At 39.8% G+C, this 25,416-nt stretch overlaps 1 protein-coding gene across 3 annotated transcripts in view; it reads left to right on the top strand.

The window, feature by feature from the left end:
• THSD4 (thrombospondin type 1 domain containing 4) overlaps nucleotides 1-25,416 on the top strand; it is a 680,084-nt gene that overhangs the window by 434,525 nt on the left and 220,143 nt on the right. Inside the window, exon 1 of one of the 3 annotated variants that reach the window (XM_031668520.1) lies at nucleotides 8,343-11,125. The exons of the other annotated variants lie outside the window; for them this stretch is intronic. Within the exon in view, the coding sequence (XP_031524380.1) occupies nucleotides 11,054-11,125 (72 nt within the window). The 5' untranslated portion in view covers nucleotides 8,343-11,053. Of the gene's footprint in view, nucleotides 1-8,342; nucleotides 11,126-25,416 lie in introns of those variants that run through there. 3 annotated transcript variants of the gene reach the window in all.

Here is a 25,416-nt window from a genome sequence, read left to right as displayed (position 1 = left end):
CCTGGAGAAATGTCTATTCAAACCTTTTGCCCATTTTTAATTGAGTTTTCATTTATTATTAAAGTATAAGAATACTTTATAGGTTCTGATACAAGTCTCTTATCAGACATGATTTGTACGTTTTTTCCTCCCCCATTCTGTGGATTGCCTTTTCACCAACTTGATGGTATCATTAGCAGCACCAGGGTCTTCGATTTTGATAAAGTCCCATTTATTTGGTTTTTCCTTTCTCACTTGTGCTTTTGGTGTTACACCTATAAAACCGTCACCTAACTCAAGCTCATGAAGTTACTCCTGTGTTTTCTTCTAGGAGTTTTAAAATCTTAGCTCTTATACTCAGGTCTATATATTAGTGTCCTACGGCTTTTATAACAAATTAACAAATTGGAGGCATCAGATCACAAATTTATTATCTTCCAGTTCCAGAGATCAGAAGTCCAAAATGGGTCTCAGTAGACTGCAATCAAGGTGTTGGCAAAGCCGCAGTCCCTATGGAGGCTCTAAGAAAGGATTCCGACTTCTGGCTCTTTCCAGCTTCTGGAGACTGCCGTGTTCCTTGGTTCCCAGCTCCCCTTCATCTTCAAAGCCTGCAATGGCAGGTTGAGTTCTTCTCACAACCCTCCCTCCTCTGCCTGGCCTTTCCACATTTAAGGACCCTTGTGATTAATTGTGCCTACCTTGATAATCTAAAATAATCTCTGTATTTTAAAGTCATCAGATTAACCATGATAATTCCATCTGCCACCTTGTTTTTCCTTTGCTAGGTAATGTAACATATTCACAAATTTCAGGGATTAGGACGTGGACATCTTGGTGGAGACATTATTCTGCCTACCATGATCTATGATTTATTTTTTTAATGGACAAGTAAAAATTGTATGTCTTTATGGTGTACCACATGATGTTTTGGGTTTATGTACACAATGTGACTGGGTAAATCAAGCTAATTCATGTATGTATTATAAGAACACTTAAAATCTACTCTCTTAGCAGTTTCCAAGTGTATAATATATTATTAATAATTATAGTGACCATGATGTAGAATCTTTGATGTGTTTTGAGTTAATTTGTGTGGGGGGGGGGGGGGATGAGGTAAGGGTCTATCTTCATTCTTTTGCATGTAGATATCAACTTATCCTGACACCATTTGTGGAAAAGACTATTCTTCCCTTATTGATGTAGCCTACTTCTGTCTTAAAATGTACATCAAAATGTTGTCAGTATCAGCAGTCAATGGCATGGTCACTCTAAAGGACTGGATAGGGGTTCACTTTTTGGGTATACTATAGTGTATCTAGGACCTCCCCTATGGTTAGACATTGAGTCCAACCTTTCACTGTTAACCTTGTCTTTCTTTAAGGGTTTTGTGTTTTTAAAAATACATTGTAGACCTGAGCCCTTTCCCCCTATAAACGTTGTCAGTTATCTTTGAAATCATTCACTTCTTTCCATCATCCCGGTTTAAGCTCTTAGCCCTTTTCATCTAGACTACAGCCATAATCTTTTAACTGGTCTTCCAGCTTCCATTCTTGCCTGCCTCTAATCCCTTTGCCATACAACAGAAGTAGCCCTTGCAAACTGCAAACCTGGTCCTATTACTGCTGCCCTTGCCCTTAAAGTAGATTCTCATTAAGAGAAAGACAAAGTCTCTGCATCATGGCCCCTCCCTTTGTCCTCAGCCCATCTGAGGCTGGGCTGACTCCCCCTTGGTTGCTTCTGTTCAGCCACACCTCCTTCCTCTCAGGTCATCAGGAAGGCCATTATTGCTCCTCTCACAAGCCAATCTCTCTAATGAGGACAATCTTCCTATACTACCATATATCCTTTTTTTGTAATTCTTTTCACATTGCAATTCTAATTGTATTTGTTGGGTTTCATTAATGTCGGCATCCTGCACCAGACCAAAAGCTCCATAATTATAAGAATTGAGTCTCTTTTTTCCCGGTTCAAGCAGATGATAAGTACTGATATTTTCAGTGAATGGACAAGTGAAATACATTCTCTACTGTGTATTTGGCTTTTTTTTCTTTGTGTTTTTTTTTTTTTCCCTGGGACAGAGTCTCACTCTGGCCTAGGCTGGAGTGCAATCACGATCACGTGTTCTTGGCTCACTGCAACTGCCTCCTAGGTTGAAGTGATTTTCATGCCTCACCCTCCCAAGTAGCTGGGTTTACAGGCACATGCCACCATGCCTGGCTAATTTTTGTATTTTTAGTAGAGATGAGGTTTCATCATGTTCAGGCTGGTCTTGAACTCCTGACCTCAACTGATCCATCTACCTTGGCCTTCTAAAGTGCTGGGATTACAGACGTGAGCCACCGTGCCCCGCCTATTTGTCTTTTAATTCTGTTTGTGGTATTTTCAACTTACAGAATTTTAAAATATATATACAAATATATAAATATTTTCTTTTGTGATTTTTGTCTTCATTATGGCTCTGCTTAAAAATCCTTCCCCACACTAAGAATATAGAAATATAGACCCATTTCCTTTTACTGTTTTCATACTTCTGTTGTTTACATAAAACCTATAATCCACTCGCAGTTTGTCATTGATATAAACTGGAGAAATAACTTTACTACTCAAGTGATTGGCCACATTCCTAACCCTTTGCCTTCCTTTCCTTGATGATTTGAAGTGACTCATTGATTGCACACGAAATCCCTCTACATGTTTAGTCAGGTGAATGATCTGTCTCTTCCATCACTGGTTGTTTTTGCCACTGTTTTCATTATTACGGCTTCGTGCTGTGTTTTAGTATCTGACAGTTACCTTTTGTAAGAAAATAAGATTTCATAAAATAATACTTTATGTTTATGCAGTTTGAATTAAGGTTTACTAGACAGATAAGTATTGCTTAAAGCAGTGGTTCCCAAACCAGCAGGCATCCACGGGGCTTGTTATAACACAAATCGATGGCCTTAACCCCCTGAGTTCCTAATTGATAAGTCTGGGATGAGGCCTGATAGTTGCATTTTAAAACAAGTTCCCTGTTGCTGCTGATCCAGGGACCACCGTTGAGAACCTCTGCCTTAGAGCAAATACTTGAAACAAAGAATACGGTCAACATGAGAACGGTTCTGATGCATTGTCTGAACTAGCTCCCCTGTGTACTGTAAGAGTTAGGATGGGCCTGTATGGTTTTTTTTTGAGCATCTCCCTGATTGTGTCTCTGGCCCTTCTCCCGGCCCGACTTTAAATCCCTGAACCCAGTTGAGCCAAGTAACATCATTCTCCTTTCAGTGAACCTGCAAAGTGCTCAACCTAACTGCATGGCTGCCCTGATAGTTACAAGTGCTGATCAGCCAGGCTTTGGCCCCTTTCAGACAGAAATCAGAGAAGGGTAAAGATGCAGCGACTTCCCTTGTTGTAGATTCTCATGATTGTCCTTATCTTTAAAGAGAAGGGAGAGCAATCACCGGAAATGCAGCAGAGATCTCTTCTTCGCTTTCCTCATTTCCCACCTCTGTGGCTTTTTAATGGCTTCTTGGTTCATACAAAGGGAGAGTTAATTACTAACACCTGCTTCTGCTTCTCCTTTCCTGCATGGCCAGCTCCCTGACTGATAGCCAGCTGCTTTCTTGACAGGAGACTTTTTCCACCTATTCCACACAATGCCAGCATATGTAAAGAAATAAATGTAGTTTGAACACTTAAGCCGTACGACATGGACCTCTGTGGAGAAACCTGCATCTTCCTTCTTCCTTCATAAAGGAATACACATTCTTTGCAGAAAGTAAAATAGCCTTAGAGGCGATATCTGCTATGGTTTGCTCTTCTTTATTAGTTAGAGGTAGTGCACAATTATATTTTACGTGAAATGTGTGGTTTTAGGTATCATATGTTCATTTTCCCTAGTTTTTGACACTCTCATTTCTACCACTAACATTTTCTCTTTTTAGGTCACCCAAAACTTAGGTTGAAATTATTTGAATTTCCTTGAGGAATATACCTTCTGGGAATTTAGCCTCTGTGTTTTCCGTTTTCTAGTATCTAAGACGAACCATGAGAAGACCTCCCGTCATAAGCAGATAAGAGTTTGCTGTAAAGCCCACCTTTGCATCCATTCTCTTGTCTGGCATTCACTGAATCAGGCTATCTGTGTGCTGACTCTTGAGGCCACAGAGAAAAAGACACATTTCTTGTATGGAGGACTCATTCTGTATTGATGAAGACAATGCATTTATTAACAATTATAACACATCATGATAAATATTACACTGGAGATAATCAGAGGATGGCTGGGGACAGAAGTCAGGGCACTGCCCTGAGCTTGACAGGGAGACTGATGAGATATAACTCCTAGAAAAAGTGACGTTTAAGTGAATCATTGGGAGCAAAGAGAACTTGTGCATGTGTTCATTTCTATTCTTAACTATTATTACGACCATTATTTCATTTTCTTTACTTTTTTCTTTTTTTGGGTGGGGGGATGAAGTCTAGCTTTGTCACCCAGGCTGGAGTGCAGTGGCGGGATCTTGGCTCACTGCAACCTCTACCTCCTGAGTTCAAGTGATTCTCCTGCCTCAGCCTCCCGAGTAGCTGGGATTACAGGCGCATGCCACCACACTTAGCTAATTTTTGTATTTTTAGTAGAGATGGGGTTTCACCATGTTGGCCAGGCTGGTCTAGAACTCCTGACCTCAAGTGGTCCACCCACCTCAGCCTCCCAAAGTGCTGGGATTACCAGCATGAGCCACTGCGCCTGGTCTCATTTTATTTACTTTTTGAATAGCAATACATTCACATGTTTGACAGTTCAGTAAGTATGAAAGGGAATATAGAAAAGCTGTCCACCAGTGTGGCGATTTTTCTAATAGCCACATTTAAAAAAGTAAAATGAAACAAATGAAATTAATTTTAATACTATATTTTATTTAACCCAACATATTCAAAATATTATTTCAACATCAAATCAACATAAAAATATATGAATGAGATATTTTACATTCTTTTGTTTATACCAAGTTTTCAAATTGTATGAAGTGCATTTTACACTTACAGGATATTACAATTTGGAATAGCCACATTTCCAGTACTCAGTATTTGTGTGTGGGTAAGTGGCTGCAGTATGAGACAGCACAGATGTGTAATAATAAATTTTCCTCTCATTTCTGTCCTGAAGCTACTCAGTTTCCCTCCCTAGAGGTAGCCATTATTAGTAGTCTCAAGTGTGTTTTTCCACAGATAACACATAGACAAGCAATTATACACATGCATATGCAAATAATAGGATGGTAATCACACCTCTGTGCATCTTACTTTTTTCACTTAATCTTGGATATATTTCATATCATTACATATGAAGCAAACTCAATTTTTTTGTTGTTGCTTCAGGGTACCTCATTTTATGGAGGTCACAAATTATTCAATTAGTCCCTATTGATGGGCATTTAGTGGTGTCCAATATTTGATGCTTATGAACAATTTGGGCTACATTTTTAGAGACAAAGAGCAACAGGAGCTAGCTCAGTGAGGATGGGGGAGTGACTTTCTAGAGAACGGGAGTACCAGGAAAGAAGGTATGGGGCACAAGGACACATGGCATTTGAGATAATTTCTTGTGGCTTAAGATGGCTGGAGAATGAAGTGTGTGTGAACACAAGACAGGAGGAGGAGGCTGGAAGGGCAGGAAGAGAATGTATTGCAAACAGTCTTGTAATTGTCGTATGAAGGGATTTGGACTTCATCCCAAAGGACACCCGTCAAAAGATTTTAAGGAGCAGAGGAGTATAAATAAATGTTTGAATTAATAAATATATGGAAGAGGAGGGACAAATCATACTGCTGAATTCTGATTAAATGTAGAAGGGATGAGAGAAACAGAAAATCACTGTTAGAACACTGCAGTAATAATTGCTGCAGGCAAAATCTACAGATGAGTATTAAAATTAGCAGAGAAAACAGGATATTTGCATAGCCTCAAATTATCTCCTCTAAAATATTTATGAATTTGTGATGGTCTTAACACATGTTCAAATATTCTTTGATACTCCCCCTCCAGGAAGGAGAGCTTAATTCTATGGGATTTACTGATTCATTTCTAATGAACAGGATATAGAAAAGGAAAAATACTACCTCTACAGTGAAGAAACCTGGCAGATACCACCTGAACCACATGGTCAAGGTGAACATTATCAGTGATAAGTCATATTGGAATAGAATACCCCTGACGAATGTGATAAGAAGGGCATTTTGCTTCTATAGTATTCTTCATAAAAACCCATTAACCCCTGTCTAATCATGAAAAAAAGTTAGAAAAAAACCAAATTGGGCCAGGCATGGTGGCTCTCACACTTTGGGAGGCTGGGGAGGCCAAGGCAGGCGGATCACGAGGTCAGGAGATCTAGACCATCCTGGCTAACACAGTGAAACCCCGTCTCTACTAAAAATACAAAAAAATTAGGTGGGCATGGTGGCAAGCCCCTGTAGTCCCAGCTACTCAGGAGGCTGAGGCAGGAGAATGGCATGAACCTGGGAGGTGGAGCTTGCAGTGAGCCAAGATCCCGCCACTGTACTCCAGCCTGGGCAACAGAGCGAGACTCCATCTCAAAAAAAAAGAAAAGAAAAGAAAAGAAAAAAACAAATTGAAGGACAAACTAAAAAATACCTGACGAGTAGTCTTCAAGAGCATCAAGGTCATGAAAAACAAAGAAAGGCTGAGAAACGGTCACAGACCAGGAGAGACCACAGAAATGTGATGACTAAATGTAATTGTGGTCTCCTGGATTGGGTCCTGGAATAGAAAAAGTACATTTTGGAGAAAAACTGGGGAAATATGAGTCTGTAGTTTAGTTAATATTATTGTGCCAATGTTAACATCTTAGTTTTCATAAATGTATCATAGTCATGTGAGATGTTAACAATGTGAAGAGATGCCATGATATTCTGTGCTGTCTTTGCAACTATTCTGTAAATCTGAAGTTATTTCAAAACAAAAAGTTAGAAAAAAAATCAGGAGAGTGACATGATTGGAATCACATTTTAGAAGATCCCAGTGGCTGCACTGGGAAAGAGGGCTGGAAGGAGAAAAGAACAGAACAAGAAGGTTGCTACGTAAAGTCAAGAGGAGATGATGGAGGGCTCGATGGGAACAGGGCAGCAGGAATATGGGGCCATAGACCTGCTGGGGAGCCCTCTAGAAGGAAACTCAATCAGACCCAGTGATGGTTTGGATGAAAAAGTGAGGGAGTGGGCTGTTGTCAGCCCCTGGGAATTATATAGATAATGATGTTATTTATTGAGATGGAGGAAACAGGAGGAAGAACAGGTTTCAGGGAAACCCTAGCTCGGTTTTAGACCTGTTGAGTTTGGAGTACATTTGAGGAATGCAAGTATCCATTAGGCAACTGGGTACATCGACCTACAGGTCAGGAGGGAGACCTGGCTACAGATGATTATAGAGAGTCATGGATGTGGGCCAGGGGCGGTGGCTCACACCTGTAATCCCAGCACTTTGGGAGGCTGAGGCAGGTGGATCACCTGAGGTCAGGAGTTTGAGAACAGCCTGATCAACATGGAGAAACCCCATCTCTACTAAAATATACAAAATTAGCCAGGCGTGGTAGTGCAAGCCTGTAATCCCAGCTACTTGGGAGGCTGAGGCAGGAGAATCGTTTGAACCCGGGAGGCGGAGGTTGCTGTGAGCTGAGATTGCACCATTGCACTCCAGCTGGGCAACAAGAGCAAAACTCCATCTCAAAAAATAAAAATAAAAAAAGAGTCATGAATGTGCAAAGGGTTGGGGCCACTGGAATGATAAGATGGCCCAACAAGGACAGATAGAGAGGAGACAGGGCCTAGAATATAGGAATTTAGGAGCTAGGCCCAGGGTGTGTCAAGGAGTCCAGAGAAATGGTGACAAGGCAATGCTGTCATTAAGAGTCAAGCTCTGGACAAAGGCTTTTAGGGTCAGAATGCCAACTGCCACCTACTGTTGTGTGACATGGAGCGAATTATTTAATAAGCCTGTTATCATGGTTACATGAATCTATTTTAAAAGTTTTTAAAATAATTTTAATAATACTGGGCTCATAGTGCTCAACGAATGTTGGCTAATTAGAGGCAAAGGAAATCTAGAGCCATAGCCCTGGAAGCTATGGGAAGAGAGTGGTTCAAACAGGAGGACATACATTTCATACCCATTAAGATGGTTATTGTCAAAAAAGTGGAAAATAATAAGTGTTGTCAGGAGGTAGAGAAATTGAACCTTCGTGCATTGCTGGTGAGAATGTAAAATGGTGCCGCCACTATGGAGAACAGTTTGGTAGCTTCTCAAAAAGTTAAACATAGAATTATCATATGATTCAGTGATTCTACTCCTAGATATATATCCAAAATAATTAAAAGCAGGGATTCAAATAGATACTTGTACACCCATGTTCATAGCAGCATTATGCATAACAGCCAAATGGTAGAAACAATCCAAGTTTCTACCAGATGGATGAATAAACAAAATGTGGTATATCCATATAATGGAATATTGTTTCACCTTATAAAAGAATGAAATTTTGATACCTGTTACAGAGTGGATGAACCTTGGGAACATGCTATGTGAAATAAGTCAGACACAAACGGACAAATACTGTAGTGTATGATTCCACTTATATGAAGTACCTAGACCAGGAAAACTCATGGAGACAGAGAGTAGCATAGAGGTTGCCAGGGGCTTGGAGGAGGGGAAATGGAGAGGTAGTGTTCAATGAATACAGAGTTTCTGTTTGGGATAATGGAAAAGTTCTAGAAATGAATAGTGGTGATGGCTGCACAACACTGTGAATATACTTAATGCCACTCAATTGTATACTTAGTAATGGTCAACATGATAAATTTATGTTGTCTATTTGTTACCACAATATTAAAAGAAAAGGAGGACGTGGTGACAGAGAAGTAAATAAGTGCTAAATGATTATCTTTTGAATTTTGTGACACAGGGGCCATTGGTGACCTTTCCAGAGCCCTTGCAGTAGAGCAGAGAGGTCAAAAGATTGCAGTGGATTGAAGGATGATTGAGAAGTCTGTAGACCAGGGGCTGGCAAACTGCTGTCAAATCTGGCCGCCTGCCTGTTTTTACAAATAAAGTTTTATTGGAACACAGCCACACCCGTTCATGTCTGTGGTTGCTTTTGTGCTATAATGGCAGGGTTGAGTAGTTACTACTGAGACCACATGGTCTGTAAAACCTAAAACCATCTGGCCTTTTACAGAAGGTTTCCCAACCCCTGGCTAGACAATACTCCTGGTCTTTCAAGAACTTTGGCTTTCTTAAATAATTCCTGCATTTCTCGTGAGGTTACTCAGTAGATAACTTTCCCCTTCAGTTAGGGAGCAGAACAGACCCAAAGCTGAACCGTAACAATGACTAAGAAGGGGGAAGAGGAAAAATTCATTCCTTTCTTTCCTTAACTGGAGATATTATCCTCACTATACCTGTTTTTCTCTTATAGCCCTGGAAGAAGGAATGAAAGTTCTTCCCTCCCAGTCACCCGCCAAAAAACTCCCCACTGGTAAATGGTCATGTGACTGGTGATAATAAAGTTTCTGAGATGGCTGCAAACTGCAGTTAGGTTTAAAGTTTCCTCATTAATGCAGGAAAATGCTCATAACCTGAGGCTTTTCAAGTGTTTATTAATTTACTTTCTGGGGCTGGCTGCTGATACTTATTTCAGATCAAAGAGAAAGCCTGTGTCTTTAGTACTTATTGTGTGCCAGGAACTATGCCACATTTTGTGCCTAGGTGAGCTCATTGATACTCATCATAACCATTGGATGGCATTTCCCTGTTTCACAGGAGGGGAGACTAGGGCTCACCAGGGTTAAATACTCACCCAGAGACACACACGAGAGTTTGAAGTACAACTGGAGTTTAACCCACACCTGCCTAATTCCAGGACCTCAGGGTGTTTCCACTGCACCATGCAGTCATCCTATCCTCTGTGGCCACCAAGAGCCTCAGAATAGCACCTTGAGCCCATTCCGGGCAGAATACATACTTGATGGGTTCTAATCCATTTTAAGCCATGACCCCTGCTATTTCAGGATAACAGGTGACCATGTAAGGTGTATCTCAAGTGCACTGTAGGCTTTAGGATGACCCTTTTCCCAGCCTGCTCCCCACGCTCCCAAGCCCCACTTTGATGGTCGATGTGAGTCTACTCAGAGGTAGCTCTTATTTCTTTAAAACCATCCTGCATTTCAATGTACTCTGACAGCACTGTCTGACACTTAGGATTCACTTGTTCCCATCTTACCACCTATTTTTACATTTTCTGCAATAATTCCTCAAGCTCTTGGTTAGGCATAGTGACCCAGGGATGCAGCAAGAGGGGGATATAATGGCTTCCACAGTTTGTGTCTATACAATTGGTGCACAAACACACATCACCCTTGTAACTTCTTTCCCCATTGATGCTGCCCTTGATAATGCAGCTTTTAACTGCCTAGATTTCTGCAACCATCAAATCAGATCTAAAAGGGCACTCAGACATCATTCACCCAACCTTTGTACAAGTGAGAAAAATAAACTGCAGCCAGAGAGGGCTGGCAACTTGTCCAGGCAAACACAGCTTGTCAGCTCCAGATCCTGGACTAGGAAGGCCCTGGCTCTCCCCGTTCCCAGCCTGGAGCTCATCCTGCTGCAATTCACTGCCCCCTCCCTGCCTCAGTTGACGAGGTAGGGGCTGTCCCCCTGCATGTGGAGTACTTACCTTGGAACCCTTTTCATGAATGAGACCAGATGCAGAACTCCACATTGATCATTTCTGTCCCTCCCCTTTCTGCTTTCTGTTAAAGGCAGCCCCCCAGCTCCCAGCTGGCTCCTGTCCCCTCCCCCAGCCGGGAGAAGTTATTACATGAAGAGATCAGCTTACCAGTTTTCTTCAGAACAGAGGCTGAGCTCGAAGCGCCGGGTAGTACAGTGAGGGAGAGCCGAGGGAACCAGCGCGGTGCCTAGCGGAACTCCGGGGCTGGAATCCCGAGACACAAGTGCATCTGCTAGCTGTTAGCACTTGGCAGACGGAGTTCTCCTCTAGGGTAGTTCTAACTTTGGGTAATAATGTTTGTCAGCTACCTGATATTAACATTGCTCCACGTTCAAACAGCAGTGTTAGCAAGACCTGGGGGAGAGGTAAGCCAAATAAAATATCTTGTCAGAAGTTGTATTTTTTTTCAGCATTATATTTCCTCTTCTATCTACCAAGAGGGATCAGGGAATGGAATTTTATGGGGTGCAAAGAGTAATGCTTTATATTACTTTTGTAGGCTTCTCTTGCCTTTTCTTATATGAAGACTTCTTTTCTTCTTGAAGAATTTTATAATTTCTAAAATATCATTCTGAAGCTGTCTGTACAGTTGCCACACCGGGAAGCTGCTCTGGCCTTGGTGACAGATGCCTGTAGCACGCACGTTTCTCCTGCTGTAGCAGAAAAAAAAAAAAAAAGATGTGCCATGTCAGATTTTGTTAGGGACTGTTACCTTTTGAGAATTTTTCTCTAGTGCTGCAGAGAGAATGTACATGCTAGGGGAATTGCTTTTCTTCCCTGCTTTTGCAACACTTCTCTCTTTTTTTTATTATTATTTTTTATTTTTATTTTTTGCTTTGATGTGCTTGGAAAAATCTGTGTTTAACTTTCTACCATAGGTTTGAAAAGGGATGATGATATATAACAGGGCTAGGAGTATGCCCAGATGTACCTTAGCAGGGAGACATGTTCTAAGCTCATGAGGATGATTTATTATTATTGGTTCAGTTCATATGGTTGTTGGGTACAGTTTTTTTTGTTTGTTTTTTGTTTTTTTTTAACATCAGTGATACCTCTCGGAGTAGTTTTTGATGCAGGCAAAGAGATTGGAGTAGATGATCGTTGAGCCTGGAGAGGGAAGCACCTTGGTGTATCCACCCTCACCTGCGAACAAGCCTGCAACGTATTTCCCTCATCCACTCCTTTCCTTCCTTACCCTGATGCCTGAGTAACGAAAGGACAGCCTTTCTCCTGCATCCGTCTCCCTCTTTGAAAAGCCAAGTGAAGTGTATCTCCTAAAAAGGCCATGAGGCCACTTCACAGCTTTGCTTTTTGTTAGCCTTGTCAGGGACCAAGCAGGCTCTGAAAGCCTAATGTAATTACTTTCCCTTGTCTAAGAAGAGTGGAAGTGGGAGTGCTCCCAAGCCCAGGGCTGCAAGGCTAGCTGTGGTTTCAGCAGGCTTGTTGCTCTGTTCAAAACAGACATGCAGCTCAGAGACATGCAGCAACGGGTCATTTGTTGTAGGCTTTTTGCCTATTAGTTACTCATGTCCTCTGCTCTGTAGATATTCTCTGGGCCTGTGGAGTGATTGAGCCCTTGAATGGGAGCAGGAGAAACTGAATGGGTGAGTGATGCTGGAAGCTGAAAGCAGACCATTGCCCTCTAGTTGTAGTTGAAGTTCACAATTTCCCTGTTGATTTTTTTAGTGTGTAGAGTAAATGACAAATGGGCTGGCCTCACTCAGCCTGGAGCACTTAAGCAGGCGAGAGGAGAGCTCATATGGAAAATATTTCTATCACCGCTGCATGCACATATGGTCTGGGGAGACCCCCGAACTGAGCAAATCACAGCGCTCCAGCAGCCCCTCAGTGGCGTGCCAATTATTCTTATTAACAGCAAGCAAAGGGCAGGCTTTAGTTACCTGCACACAGCTGGCTCGTGGGGAAGGCCACGCTGGAATGTGTGTGCCCCTAGCCTTGTGTCACATGCAGAGTGGCAAACGGCTCTGCTTCACCTGACAATCAGCAAAGCAGATGAAAATTGAAAGGGATTATACAGGCTCACCCAAATCTTGGTGCTTTTCAGACAGTGTTCAGCGTTTGCGAGAAGGCAGAGGTTTTGTCTTATGAGTTAGAAGTGTGTGTGCTTAACATGAATAGCCAGAAAACCCGATCAAAGGTAGTGAGATGCCTGCCCTCCTGCCCCTTTGTTCCACTCTGCTTTGCTAAATAAAGATCCTCTTGGGCCTCTTCCTCTTTTCGTTCTTGCTTTCCGTCTTTCCCCTAGTGTGTGCATGTGAGTGTGCGTGCATGTGTGAGTGCGTGTGTGTTTCTGTGCTGTTGGCTCCAGAATGCCTGAGCTCCTAGGAAATTGTACGATTAGGATTCCTTTTTCCTTCTTGGAAATGAAGTGATGAGGAAGGAGCATGAGTATGAGTAGCCCCCACCTCTTCCTTAAAAAGAATGTAGTTTAGATAGAGCTTTGAAGAATGTGGCATTTATTTATAAGACCCTCTTTTTTATTGTCGTGTTACTTACAAAACTTACCCATAAACATGTGGCGTCGTCCCTAAGTCACCAAGATTTTCCTTTTCTCTGCCAGCTGGTTTTCTTGCAGGTTTTAATTATCTTCCCTTTGGACGTGCCTAAAAACACATGAGGAAAGGAAGAACGGGTAAGAAAGCGTCATACACCTGGGGGTGCTTGAAGGGCTGTGTTCTCAATGTGGAGCTGGAAGCCAAGCGGCACACTCTGGGAAGCAGTTTACAGTCAGTTTTCTAGGGTGTGAGGTCCTTTCAGATAAGCAGAGCCTGGCAGGTGGTGAGAGGAGGGGTGTGATGCAAAGCAAGCCTTGTTTGGCATCCTGTGGCTGGCACTGTCAGCGCTGGTGACTGTGGTCCAAGGACGGAACAACCTGGTATGGTGTCAGTGCACGGGTTGGAGAACAGACACAGAAAAGAACTGTGCCTTCTTTAATTGTCCCATTGCCAGAGCGTTAAACTCAGAACAGTGAGATCATGAGAATCCTTTTGTCCTAGTCAAGGTTAGGGTGGCCACCATGTACACTTATACAGACGGGATGTATCCCTGAAAAGACTGTAAAGGACTTTTAAAGTCAAGCTGGACTTTTGATGCATTTATCAGCGTGGGGAGTGTGCCAATGTGCAGCTTCTTTGCAGGATGCAGCAGAATGGCGGGGAAGGGGAGGTGGGAATGGGAGGCTTGCATTTTCTTTCTTGAACTTGCACTTACCTTCTCAGATAAGACCAACGAGACATTGTTATATGTAGGGACAGGGAGGGAGATGCAATTAGAAATCTACTACATTCCATATTTGGAATAACGTGATAAATTCTGCAAAGTGTGGTCAAAAAGATGTTCTTTTCTTTCTTTCTTTATTCATTTATTTATTTTTGAGACGGAGTCTCGCTCTGTCACCCAGGCTGGAGTGCAGTGGCACGATCTCGGCTCACTGCAAGCTCCGCCTCCCAGTTTCACGCCATTCTCCTGCCTCAGCCTCCCAAGTATCTGGGACTATAGGCACCCACCACCACGCCCGACTGATGTTTTTGTATTTTTTAATCAAGACGGGGTTTCACCGTGTTAGCCAGGATGGTCTCGATCTCCTGACCTCATGATCCGCCCGTCTCGGCCTCCCAAAGTGCGGGGATTACAGGCATAGATGTTCTTTAATTTTGATGGTACAATATGGCAAAACCTATCAAAATAAAAAATAAATATCTTAGCTGCTAATGGGTACAGACAAGGTTTCTTTTCATGGTGATGAAAGCATCTTGGAATTAGGTAGTGGTGATGGTTGCACAATTTTGTGACTATCCTAAAAACTACTGAACCATATCCTTTAAAAGAGCAAATTTTTTGGTATGTAAATTATATCACAATTTTTACGTTAAAAATAAATAAATGTCTTTTGGACCCAGATTTTCCATTTCTAAGACTTTTTATCATATAGGTCTACTCTGAGTGTGTAAAATGTTCTATGAGCCACCTGTCATAATTAGGCTCTTTCCATCCTACTGTCCTAGTGATAAGGCATGCTGTGCAGGTGTTCAGAAAGAATGAGGTAGCTGTAGATGTGCAATGAAATGACCACCAGGATATGCTTTTAGGTAAGAAAGACAAATTGAATGTGTGTAAAATGCTCCCATTGTGTAAAACATGCTATCGACTACAATCACCATTGCAAATGCGAGCAAGTATATTAACCCTGTGCTGAAAAAAGAAAGGTGAAAAGACCAGATCTTTGTCTTTGGTGAGCTTATACTCTAAAAGGGGCACAGAATACAAACAGTTAATGATCATGCAATAAGGATCTCTCATTAATTGCAAGAACAATGGGAAGTTACCTAAGAAAGCAAAGAAAGATTCCACAAATGATGACATATTTGAACTGAGGCTTGAAGGGTTGTGTGTTGGGGGTCTTTAAGACAAGCCCTATGATTCAATTATCTGCGGTGATTCAGTGACTCAGCATACATTGGCACTCAGCTATGATTTATTACAGTGAAAGTATACGAAGAAAATCAACAAAGGGAAAAGGTTCATGGGGTAAAGTCTGGGGCAAACGAGATAGAAGCTCCCAAGGTTTTTTTTTTTTTTTTCCCAGGAAGGCACACAGGACCCACTTACTTCCCCTAGCAATGGGTTATGACGACACATGGGAAATGTTGCCAGCTAGGAAGCTTGTTAGAGGCCCAGAGCCCAGCATCTTTACTGGGGCTGACCACATACACAGCCTCTGCCTGCCAGTTAACAAAATTCCAGACTCCCACAGGGAAGGCAGGTGTTCACCATAAACCATATTGTCTATACAGTAGAGGCACAGCAAGCACGCCACCCTTATCAGTTCTGGGAATGATGGGAACCCTCCCCAAATCCAAGTTACCGGACACCAGCCTAGGGCCAGCCTTGTAAGCAGATCTTTTCAAGGAGAGCAGTCAGGTCTGCAGTCTTAACTCTTTTCTGATGGATAGGTAAGCATTGTAAGGGGAAAGAGGGAGAGCATTCCAGGCAGAGGGAAAACATCTATAGAGCCCCAGAAATAAAAAAGGACATGGCATGTTCTGGAAACAATGCATAGTTCAGATCACAGAAGAAACAATGCATAGTTCAGATCATTGTGAGGGGATGTGGCAGGAAATTTGTCAGTCAGCTGGATCCTGAGAACTGGAGTTTTTCTCTGGGCCTTTGAAAGTTCTCAAAATTCTAGATCTACAGTCTTAAGATTATCTTTTTTTGACATGTCATTTAGGTCATCATTGCCGGACATTTTCTTCTTCATAAATTATTGAAATTATTTCCTAAGGAGTAAATCATATTAAATAATTCATGTAGGACTGCTTTGTAAGCAGTGACACCGTTTATTTAAAATACTAGTTGTCACTCTTCGTTCCTAGAGTGTTATTTTTGGCAAATAGAAATGAAGGGTCAGCGTAATGACTATTTCGTGGTACACAATTCTCCCTGGCTTCGCCTTTCTTTCTTTTTCTGGTATCTAAAATAGCAAACCAGCTATGTGGAACTCACTTGCTAATGCAAGACTCAAGTTTGAGCCTTGGGTCAATCACTTGGGTGAAAAGTCACCATATGACTTTTCTCATTTAAATGTTGTTGTTGTTGTTGTTGTTGTTGTTGTTGAGACAGAGTCTCACCCTGTCATGCAGGTTGGAGTGTAGTGGTGCGATCTCAGCTCACTGAAACCTCTGCCTCCCAGGTTCAAGGATTCTTCTGCTTCGGCCTCCTGAGTAGCTGGGATTACAGGTGCCTGCCACCATGCTGGCTAATTTTTGTATTTTTAATAGAGATGGGGTTTCACTTTGGTCTCCAACTCCTGACCTCAAGTGATCCGCCCGCCTCGGCCTCCCAAAGTGCTGGTATAGGCATGGGCCACCGCACCAGCCTAACAATTTTTTTATATTATAAAAACTGTTGTAAAAACAAATTCATGCAAACAAATACAGAGAGTAAAAGTTAAAGGTTCCTCTTTACCCTCATTCTCTCCCCTATCCTCCTTCCCTGCCCAGATGAAACCATTGTTAACAATTTAGCATCTGTCCTTCTAGAACTATTCCTGTACATTTATAAACACGAGGGTGTGTGCCTATGTGTGTGTCTGTGGGTTTATGGGCATATGTGTATGTGTGTGCCTATGACTTGCAATGGCAGAGTTTTTCCTTCTTTTCTGATACCTGTGCTTGTTTCTACCTCATGTCTAACTGCATTTGCCAGAGCTTCCAGAATACAGTACTGAATAAGATAAATGAAAGTGAACAATCCTGTCTTCTACTAGACCTTTTTTTTTTTTTTTTTTTTTTGAGATGGAGTTTTGCTCTTGTTGCCCAGGCTGGAGTGCAATGGCATAATCTCAGCTCACTGCAACCTCCACCTCCCAGGTTCAAGCAATTCTCCTGCGTCAGCCTCCCAAGTAGCTAGGATTACAGGTTTTGCGCCACCACACCCAGTTAATTTTTGTATTTCCAGTAGAGACTGGGCTTCATCATGTTGGCCAGGCTGGTCTCGATCTCCTGACCTCGGGTGATCCACCCGCCTCGACCTCTCAAAGTGCTGAGATGAGCCACCGCGCCCCGCTCTTCCAGACTTAAATGGGAATGTTTCTAATATGTCATCACTAAGTATGATACCTATCAGAGGTTCAGGTAGATACATTTTATCCAGTTACAAGTTTATTTCTAAGTTTTTATCAGGAGTGATTGCTGAATTTTATCAACTATTGTTTGCGTTTGTCAAAATGCTCATATGAGTTGTTTCCACTAATCTACTTACATAGTGAATATATTATGAATTTCTTAATGTTGGACTGTCTTTGCATTCTTGGAATTAACTATCTTAATAATGATTTCTTCATTAAATTTACTACTGTATTTGATTTATAAATATTTTAAATTTTTTCTTCTTTTTAAATAAGTGGTATTGGCTCTTGGCTATATTTTATTGTGCTAGACCAGGGTTTTGATAGTTTTGTAAAATCAATTCAGAAATCTTTAATCTTTTTGTGTGCTTTGAAGCAGTTTTGTTTTGTTTTGTTTTGTTTTGTTTTGTTTTTGAGACAGAGTCTCGCTCTGTCACCCTCACGCCATTCTCCTGCCTCAGCCTCCCAAGTAGCTGGGACTACAGGCACCTGCCACCATGCCCAGCTAATTTTTTTTTTTTTTTTGTATTTTTTGTATTTCTTAGTAGACATGTGTTTCACTGTGTTAACCAGGATTGTCTCCACCTCCTGACCTCGTGATCTGCCCACCTCGGTCTCCCAAAGTGCTGAGATTACAGGCGTGAGCCACCGCGCGTGGCCTGGTTTTTTTTTGTTTTGTTTTGTTTTATTTGAGACAGGATCTCACTGTGTCACCCAGGCTGGAAGTGCAGTGCCCCAATCACATCTCACTGCAGCCTCAACCTCCCAGGCTCAAGTAATCCTCCTGCCTCAGCCTTCCAAGATGCTGGGACTACAGGCATGCGCCACCATGCCCGGCTAATTTTTTACTTTGTGTAGAGACAGGGTCTCACTGTGTTACTGTGTTGCCCAGACTGGTCTTGAACTCCTGGACCCAAGTGATCCTCCCACCTCAGACTCCTTGACTACTAAGATTACAGGTGTGAGCCACCACACCTAGCCTCTGAAACAGTTTAAACAACCAAGGAGTTACCTTTTTTTTTTTTTTTTTTTGAAGGTTTGCTGAACTCAATCGTAATACCGTCCAGCTCTTTAGTGGAGTGATGGTATTTGAGTATTTTTTTAAACATTTGTTTTATTTCTTAAAAAGGTATAATACTGAATATGTGTAGGAGAACATATGTAATATATAAGCAATTATGAAGTAGAATAATAAAGCAAAAACCTATGAACTCACCACACAACTAAAGCAATCAAAATTCCCAGTACTGTACACTACTCCCCACTCATGTCCTCCTTGCTTCTCTCCACGAGAGACAACCATCCTGAATTTTATGGTTTGCACTTCATTGCTTTTATCTATAATATAATCACAGGTGTATGTGTGTCTATAGAATATACTGTTTGGGCCAGGTGCAGTGGCTGATGCCTGTGATCCCAGCACTTTGAAAGGCTGCTTGCTAGAACTTCCAGAATACAATACTGAATAAGAGAAATGGAAGTGAACATTTACTTTTTTGTTTGAAGGGTTGATCACTTGAGATCAGGAGTTCGAGACCAACCTGGCCAACATGGTAAAACCCCATCTCTACTAAAAGAATACAAAAATTGGTTGGGCAAGATGCTGCATGCCTGTAGTCCCAGCTACTCAGTAGGCTGAATCAGGAGAATCACTTGAATCCAGGAGGTGGAGGTTGCAGTGAGCTGAGATGGTGCCACTTTGTACTCCAGCCTGGGTGACAGTGAGACTCCATCTCAAAAAAAAAAAAAAACAAGCCCAAAAAGAACATACTGTTTGATCTTGTTTGGTTTTGAGTTGTGTAAACATGATATCTTGATTTTTTTTTTATTCAACTTGATGTTTTTATTTGACGTGGTAATATTTGTAGCAGTGGTTCATTCATTTTCAGTGCTAGATAGTATTCTACAATATGAATATATAATCTTTTTACCTGTTGATAGATATTTGGGTTCCTTCTAGGGTGTTTTTCCTATTACAAACAATGCTGCTATGAACACTTTGTAACATGTCTCCTCATATATCTTTGCAAGGATTCCTTCAGGATGCATGCCTAGGAGTTGAATTGGTGGGTCATGGAGAATATGTTTGTTTAATTCTACAATTAATATCAGATTGCTTTCCACAGCAGTTTTATTAGTGTTCATTTCCACTTGTAGAGTGTAAAAGTTCTCAATGATTCATCTCCTTTCCAGTATTAGGTATTATCAGACAGGTTAATTTTTACTTATATATAAGATATAAAATGATATCAGTGTATGCTAATGGACATTTCTCTGATCATTAACTATTGATATAGTATAATGTTTATGTGTATACATATCATTCACGTTTCTTCTTCTGTGAAATGCCTGTTTGTATTTATTTTCTGGTTTTAAATTTAGTTATTTGCTTTTTCACTACTGATTTAAGAGTCTTTTGTGTATTTTGAATATGAACCCTCTGCTTTTTATTCCATGTAATATTTTCTCCACCTTATGACTTGTAAAGTGTCTTTAGCTAAACAGAAGTCCTTGATTTTAGTGTATTTGAATGTATCCGTTTTATTTCTTTGTGTTAACACTCTCTTTTTCTGTTTAGGAAATTATTGATCCCAAGGTTATAGACATTCTCCTATATTGCTTTCTAAAATTATTGAAGTTTTGCACTTCACAGTTAAGTTTTTATATGCTTGGAATTAAATTTTCTGTGTAGGGTAAATAAGAGATCTAATTTCATTTTTCATTAAGGGAATCTAATTTTCTTTTTTCCCCATTTTGGCAATGAGTTACTACAGGAACATTTATTGAATAGTCTTTCCCTTTCAACAAATTTCCAGGGCCATTTCTTTTCAGTACCAAGTTTCCATATATATGTTTATCTTTTTCTGGCATCTGTATTTGCTCCATTGGACATTTCTATGTCTGTACAAGTAACCTGCTGTCTTAATTACTACAGCCTTATAATAAATCTCAATCTGTGTAGGGCAAATCAGTTCACATTATTTGGGAGTGTCTTAGTTATTCTTAGACATTTGTTCTTCCTTATGAAATTTGAAATTATCACATCAGTTTTCCTTGAAAAATCCTTTAAGAATTTTTATCAGTATTGTATTGAGTCTATAGATTAACATGAGAACACTAAAATCATTCTAATATTGAGCCATTCTATCCATGAACATAGCATATAAGCTTTACATTTATTTAAGTCTTCTTTGACATTTTCTAATAAAGTTTTACAATTTCCTGTGCAAAAATCTTATACATCTTTATTTTATATTTAATCCTAGGTACCTTGTTATTTTTTATTATAAATTATGTGTATGTTTTCCTAATTAATTTTTTCTTTTGGTTGCTAATGCTTAGAAGTCCAAATGATCATCTGGCCATGGTGGCTCATGCTTGTAATGCTAGTAGCACTTTGGGATACCGAGGCAGGCAGATCATTTGAGCCCAGGAGTTTGAGACCAGCCCTGGGTGAAACCCATCTCTACAAAAAAAATAATAATTGAAAAACAGAAAAAAAGTTAGCTAGGCATGGTGATGTGTGCCTATATTCCCAGCTACTGAAGAGGCTAGGGTGGGAGGATTACATAGACACAGAGAGGCTGAGGCTGCAGTGAGCCATGATCACACCACTTCACTCCAGCCTGGGTGGCAGAGTAAGACCCTGTCTTAAAAAAAAAAAAGTACAACTGATCTTACATCAAAAAAGCTTTCTAAACTCTTATTAATTTAAATCAATTTTATGTAGGAACTTTTGTAATTTCTAGTACATAATTATGTAATCTGTGAATAATGGCCATTTTTCCTTTTCCAAATTCTTATATATCTAATTTCTTTTTTAATGGCCATTTTGAGTTTACTTTCCAATTTTTATAATTTTTATTTCTTAACTTTTGCACTGGCTAGAACCTCCAGCAAAATGTTGAGTTGAGGCAGTGCTATTTTGCTCCCGATTTGCTCAAGAGAACACTTCTGACATTTTGCCATTAAAAATCAAGTTTGCTGTAAGTTTATGCTTGTGTTAGCTTGATAAACCCTCTTCTATTCCCAGTGTACTAAGAGATTTATTTTTTAATCATGAACATGTGTTAAATTTTATCTAACACATTTTCTCTATTAAGATGATCATTTGGTTTTACTTTTTTAATCTGTCAGTGTGATAAATTACAGAAACAAATTTTATAATGGTAAACTATCCTTGCATTCCAGGGATAAATCCAACTTGGTTATGATATATTTCTATTTTTATTAAATTAATTTTATAGCATGACTGTTTTTAAGAGGGTTCTATATTTCCAAATCTATATTTGAGAGTGCCTGTAAATTTTTCTTTCTTATGCTGTACTTTCCTGTTTTGTTATAAGGCTATACCAGTCTTATAAATTCATTTCGGAAGTACCGCCTTGTTTTCTAATGTCTGGAGGATTTTCTATAATATAAAATTATTATAATTTATTCCTAGAAAGTCACCTAAAAAAATTGGCTAAGCCTGATGTGTTTTCCCCCCCTGTAAGGACATTTTAAACCACTGATTATTTTTATTTAATCATTATAGGAGCATTAAGGCTTTCTATTTATTCTTGGAAAATGTTTAAAAGTTAAATATGTCTAGGAATTTGTCCATTTCATCTACGTTTTCCAGTTTATTAACATAAATATGTTCATTATATCTACTAATTATCTACAGCATCTGCAGATCTCCAGATGCTGCAGAGTCCTTTTTTCTTTCCTAATATTGTTCAATTGTGCCTTTTATTTTATTAACCATTCTTTCCAGAATACTGTAAATTTTACTAATCTTCATAAAAAAATCAACTTTTGGCATTGTTGTTCCTCTGCATTGGAGCTTTGTTATCTTCCATTCAATTCTGCTTTTATTTTTCTTTCTACTTTCCTCGGGTTTATTCATGTCATCATTTTTTCTTTAACTGTAGTAACTTTTAAAATATATGTGGGCCGCATGCATGGCTCACGCATGTAATCCTAGCACTTGGAAAGGTCGAGGCAGGCAGATCACTTGAAGTCAGGAGTTCAAGACCAGACTGGCCAACATGGCAAAACACCATCTCTACTAAAAATATAAAAATTAACCAGGCATGGTGGCTGGCACCTATAGTCCCAGCTTCTTGGGAGCCTGAAGCAGGGGAATTGCTTGAACCCAGCAGGTGGAGGTTGCACCAAGCTGCAACTGAACCATTGCACTCCAGCCTGGGTGACAGAATGAGACTCTGTCTCAGAAAAAAAAAAAAAATACATATATATTTGTGTGTGTGTGTGTGTGTGTTCAGCTCATTTATTTTTAGCCTTTAATCTGTTCTAATGTAAGTGTTAAAGATGGCAATTTTTTCTTGTAGTATTACTTATGTTGCATCTCTTAAGTTTTGATATACAGTATTTTTACTATTATTCAGTTTTAGGGTTTTTTGTTTTGTTTTGAGACAGAGTCTTAATCTGTTGCCCAGGCTGGATGGCAGTGGCAGGATCACAGCTCATGCAGCCTCAACCTCCTGGGCTGAAGTGATCCTTCCACCTCAGCTTCCCCAGTAGCTGGGACCACAGATACATGCCACCATGTCTGACTAATTTTTGAAAATTTTTTGTAGAGATGGGGTCTTTCTATGTTGACCAAGCTGATCTTGAACTCCTGGGCTCAAGCAGTCCTCCCACCTTGGCCTCCCAAAGTGCTGGGATTACAGGCATGAGCGACTGCCCCTGGCCTCAGTTTTAAATATTTTTTTAAATCATCATTATGATATTTTCTCTGACCCAAGCATTATTTAATTATATTTTTAAGTATGGAGGGTTTGGTGTTTTTTTAAATTCGAAATTAATTTCTAACTTGATTGTGTTGTGGTCAGAGAATGTGGTATGTGCGATGCTGATTTTCTGAGATTTGTTGAGACTTGCTTTATGGCTTAGCATGTGAACAGCCTCTGTAAACAGGCCAAGTGTGCTTGAGAAAAATGTTTGTTTTGATGAACATTCTTGATAATTGGTTCAGAGACTTTTATATTTCTATTAAATCAAGGTTGTAGATTAGGTTGTTCAAGTCTTCTGTGTCTTTTCTAATATATGTCTGCCTCTTCTGTCAGTATTCAAAGAAGACATGTTGAAACCTCCCACCAGCATCTTTGTTGACCGGTGGAGGGGTGGGGCATGGCTGACCTCAGCATTCTTCAGGCAGTCCTTTCCTTGATGTTAGTGGCCACTCTAGCTTTTGCTCATTGTACCTGTGGTTTCTGAGTTTAGAATTTTTTCATCTCTGCAATAGTCTGTTTTGGTGGTTTCTTCTGCTGTGGTTTCTTGCCAACATAAACTTTCTAATATCCAGAAATTCTTCAGAATGTTTTATCTGCTAATCATATCCTTTCTTGTTTTATAGTTGTTGTTACAACTTGTGTGTGTTTTCTGTGATTTTAATGGAATTTTGCAAAGGAAAGAGGAAAACGAATACCTTTGCTCAGTCTGCCATCTTGACCCTACATAAGGCACATTTTTATCCTTCTTTTCCTCCTTTTTTTTGCAACAAGTGTTTATTGGGCAAGTAATTTTTCTAGACCTCTGCTTCTCTACCTATAAAATGGGAAGAAGAAGAATATTGCAATGATATATAAGGAACATTAATAAGATAATGTTCATGGAAGTGCTTTGCAAACTGTAAAGATCTATTCAAATGCAAAGGATGGCCTTTAGTTCCTTACTTTAACTCACTCTCACAATTTTGTGTAGCCAGTGTTATAAAGCAGCTCAGCTACATTAGAAAAAAGTGATTGTGATTGGAATACCGTGAGAGGCTCAGACAAAATTTTATTGTTACTTCTTGAGAAAATTTATTGCCAAGAAACTATTGAATACCTTAAGAGAAAGTCACATATTTAATAAATGGAAATATTATTTAGTCTAAAAACTAATGCTACAATGAGTATCTTTTTTCCTCCCTGTTTTCTTATACCGTACTTTTGACATGCATACTCAATTAGGCATTTCTCCTTTAAAAATAAAATTTTTTTACTTAAAAAACCTTATTTGCTGATTCAGCATATTCAATAAATTTATTTACTTTAGCTTAGAAAGTTAATATGAACCAAAAGAAAGAATGCTGGAATTTCAACCGAGGCATATTTAAGGGACAAAATGAGTAATTGATGTAAAAGACAGAGTGGTTTATATTAGAATGTATTGAATTCTGCCTGACTACAATATTTTTCATGTTCCTACATTGCACCAAGGCAAAATAAACAATTCTGAATTAAATTCAGCAACCATGCATTGAGTGCTACTTTTTGTGTCAAGTTTTGTGCTGAGAGCTATGGAATTAATAAAGAGGTGACACCCGATCTGCCCTCTAAAGACAGGAAACAACAAATAGGTTAGTGAGAGCTAAAATATAAATTACTCTGATAAACATATCACACCCTTTTGTGAGATCAGGAACAGCTTATGGAGAAAGTAGCATTTGAAATGGGATTGAAGAATGCTTAGGGGTTTTGTAGGCAGATATTAGAAGAAGGCATTCCAAGTCATTTTTGTAAATGTTCTGTGGAAGCTTGTAAAGATGTACTTTCCATTTGTATTATAAATATAGTTGTATATAATACATGTGCAATTTTCCATGTAATTATATCATTTCTTTTCTCCGTGTGGGTATGTTCTTATATTTCTTAGGTTCTACTAGAAGTCACTAAAATTAAGTGACTTCCTAAGTATGTTCCAACCTTAACATTATCTGAATCTAGGAGTAACCACTAAACTACAAACGCATATCATAAACCCTTGAATAGTGTTGATGTCTTATGTATAGTGGGAGAAAATCCATGAGCTTTGAAACACACAGGCCTGAGCTTGAATCTCTGCTTCTTGCTTAGGCAGGCAACAAGTAAGTTCCCTAAGCATCATTCTCTTTATCTTTAAAATGAGAGGGTCTTGTCAATATCATAGAGTCGTAGTGAAGATTAAGGAGATGATTTCCATAAAGTGTTTGGTACAAGAATATGCTCAATGAATGGCAGCTATCGTTATTATTAA

This window comes from Papio anubis, chromosome 7 (assembly GCF_008728515.1).
Source record: "Papio anubis isolate 15944 chromosome 7, Panubis1.0, whole genome shotgun sequence".
In the NCBI taxonomy this organism is placed as follows: Eukaryota; Metazoa; Chordata; class Mammalia; order Primates; family Cercopithecidae; genus Papio; species Papio anubis.
Note: the sequence above shows the minus strand (reverse complement) of the source record. Positions and strands in the feature narration are given on the sequence as shown.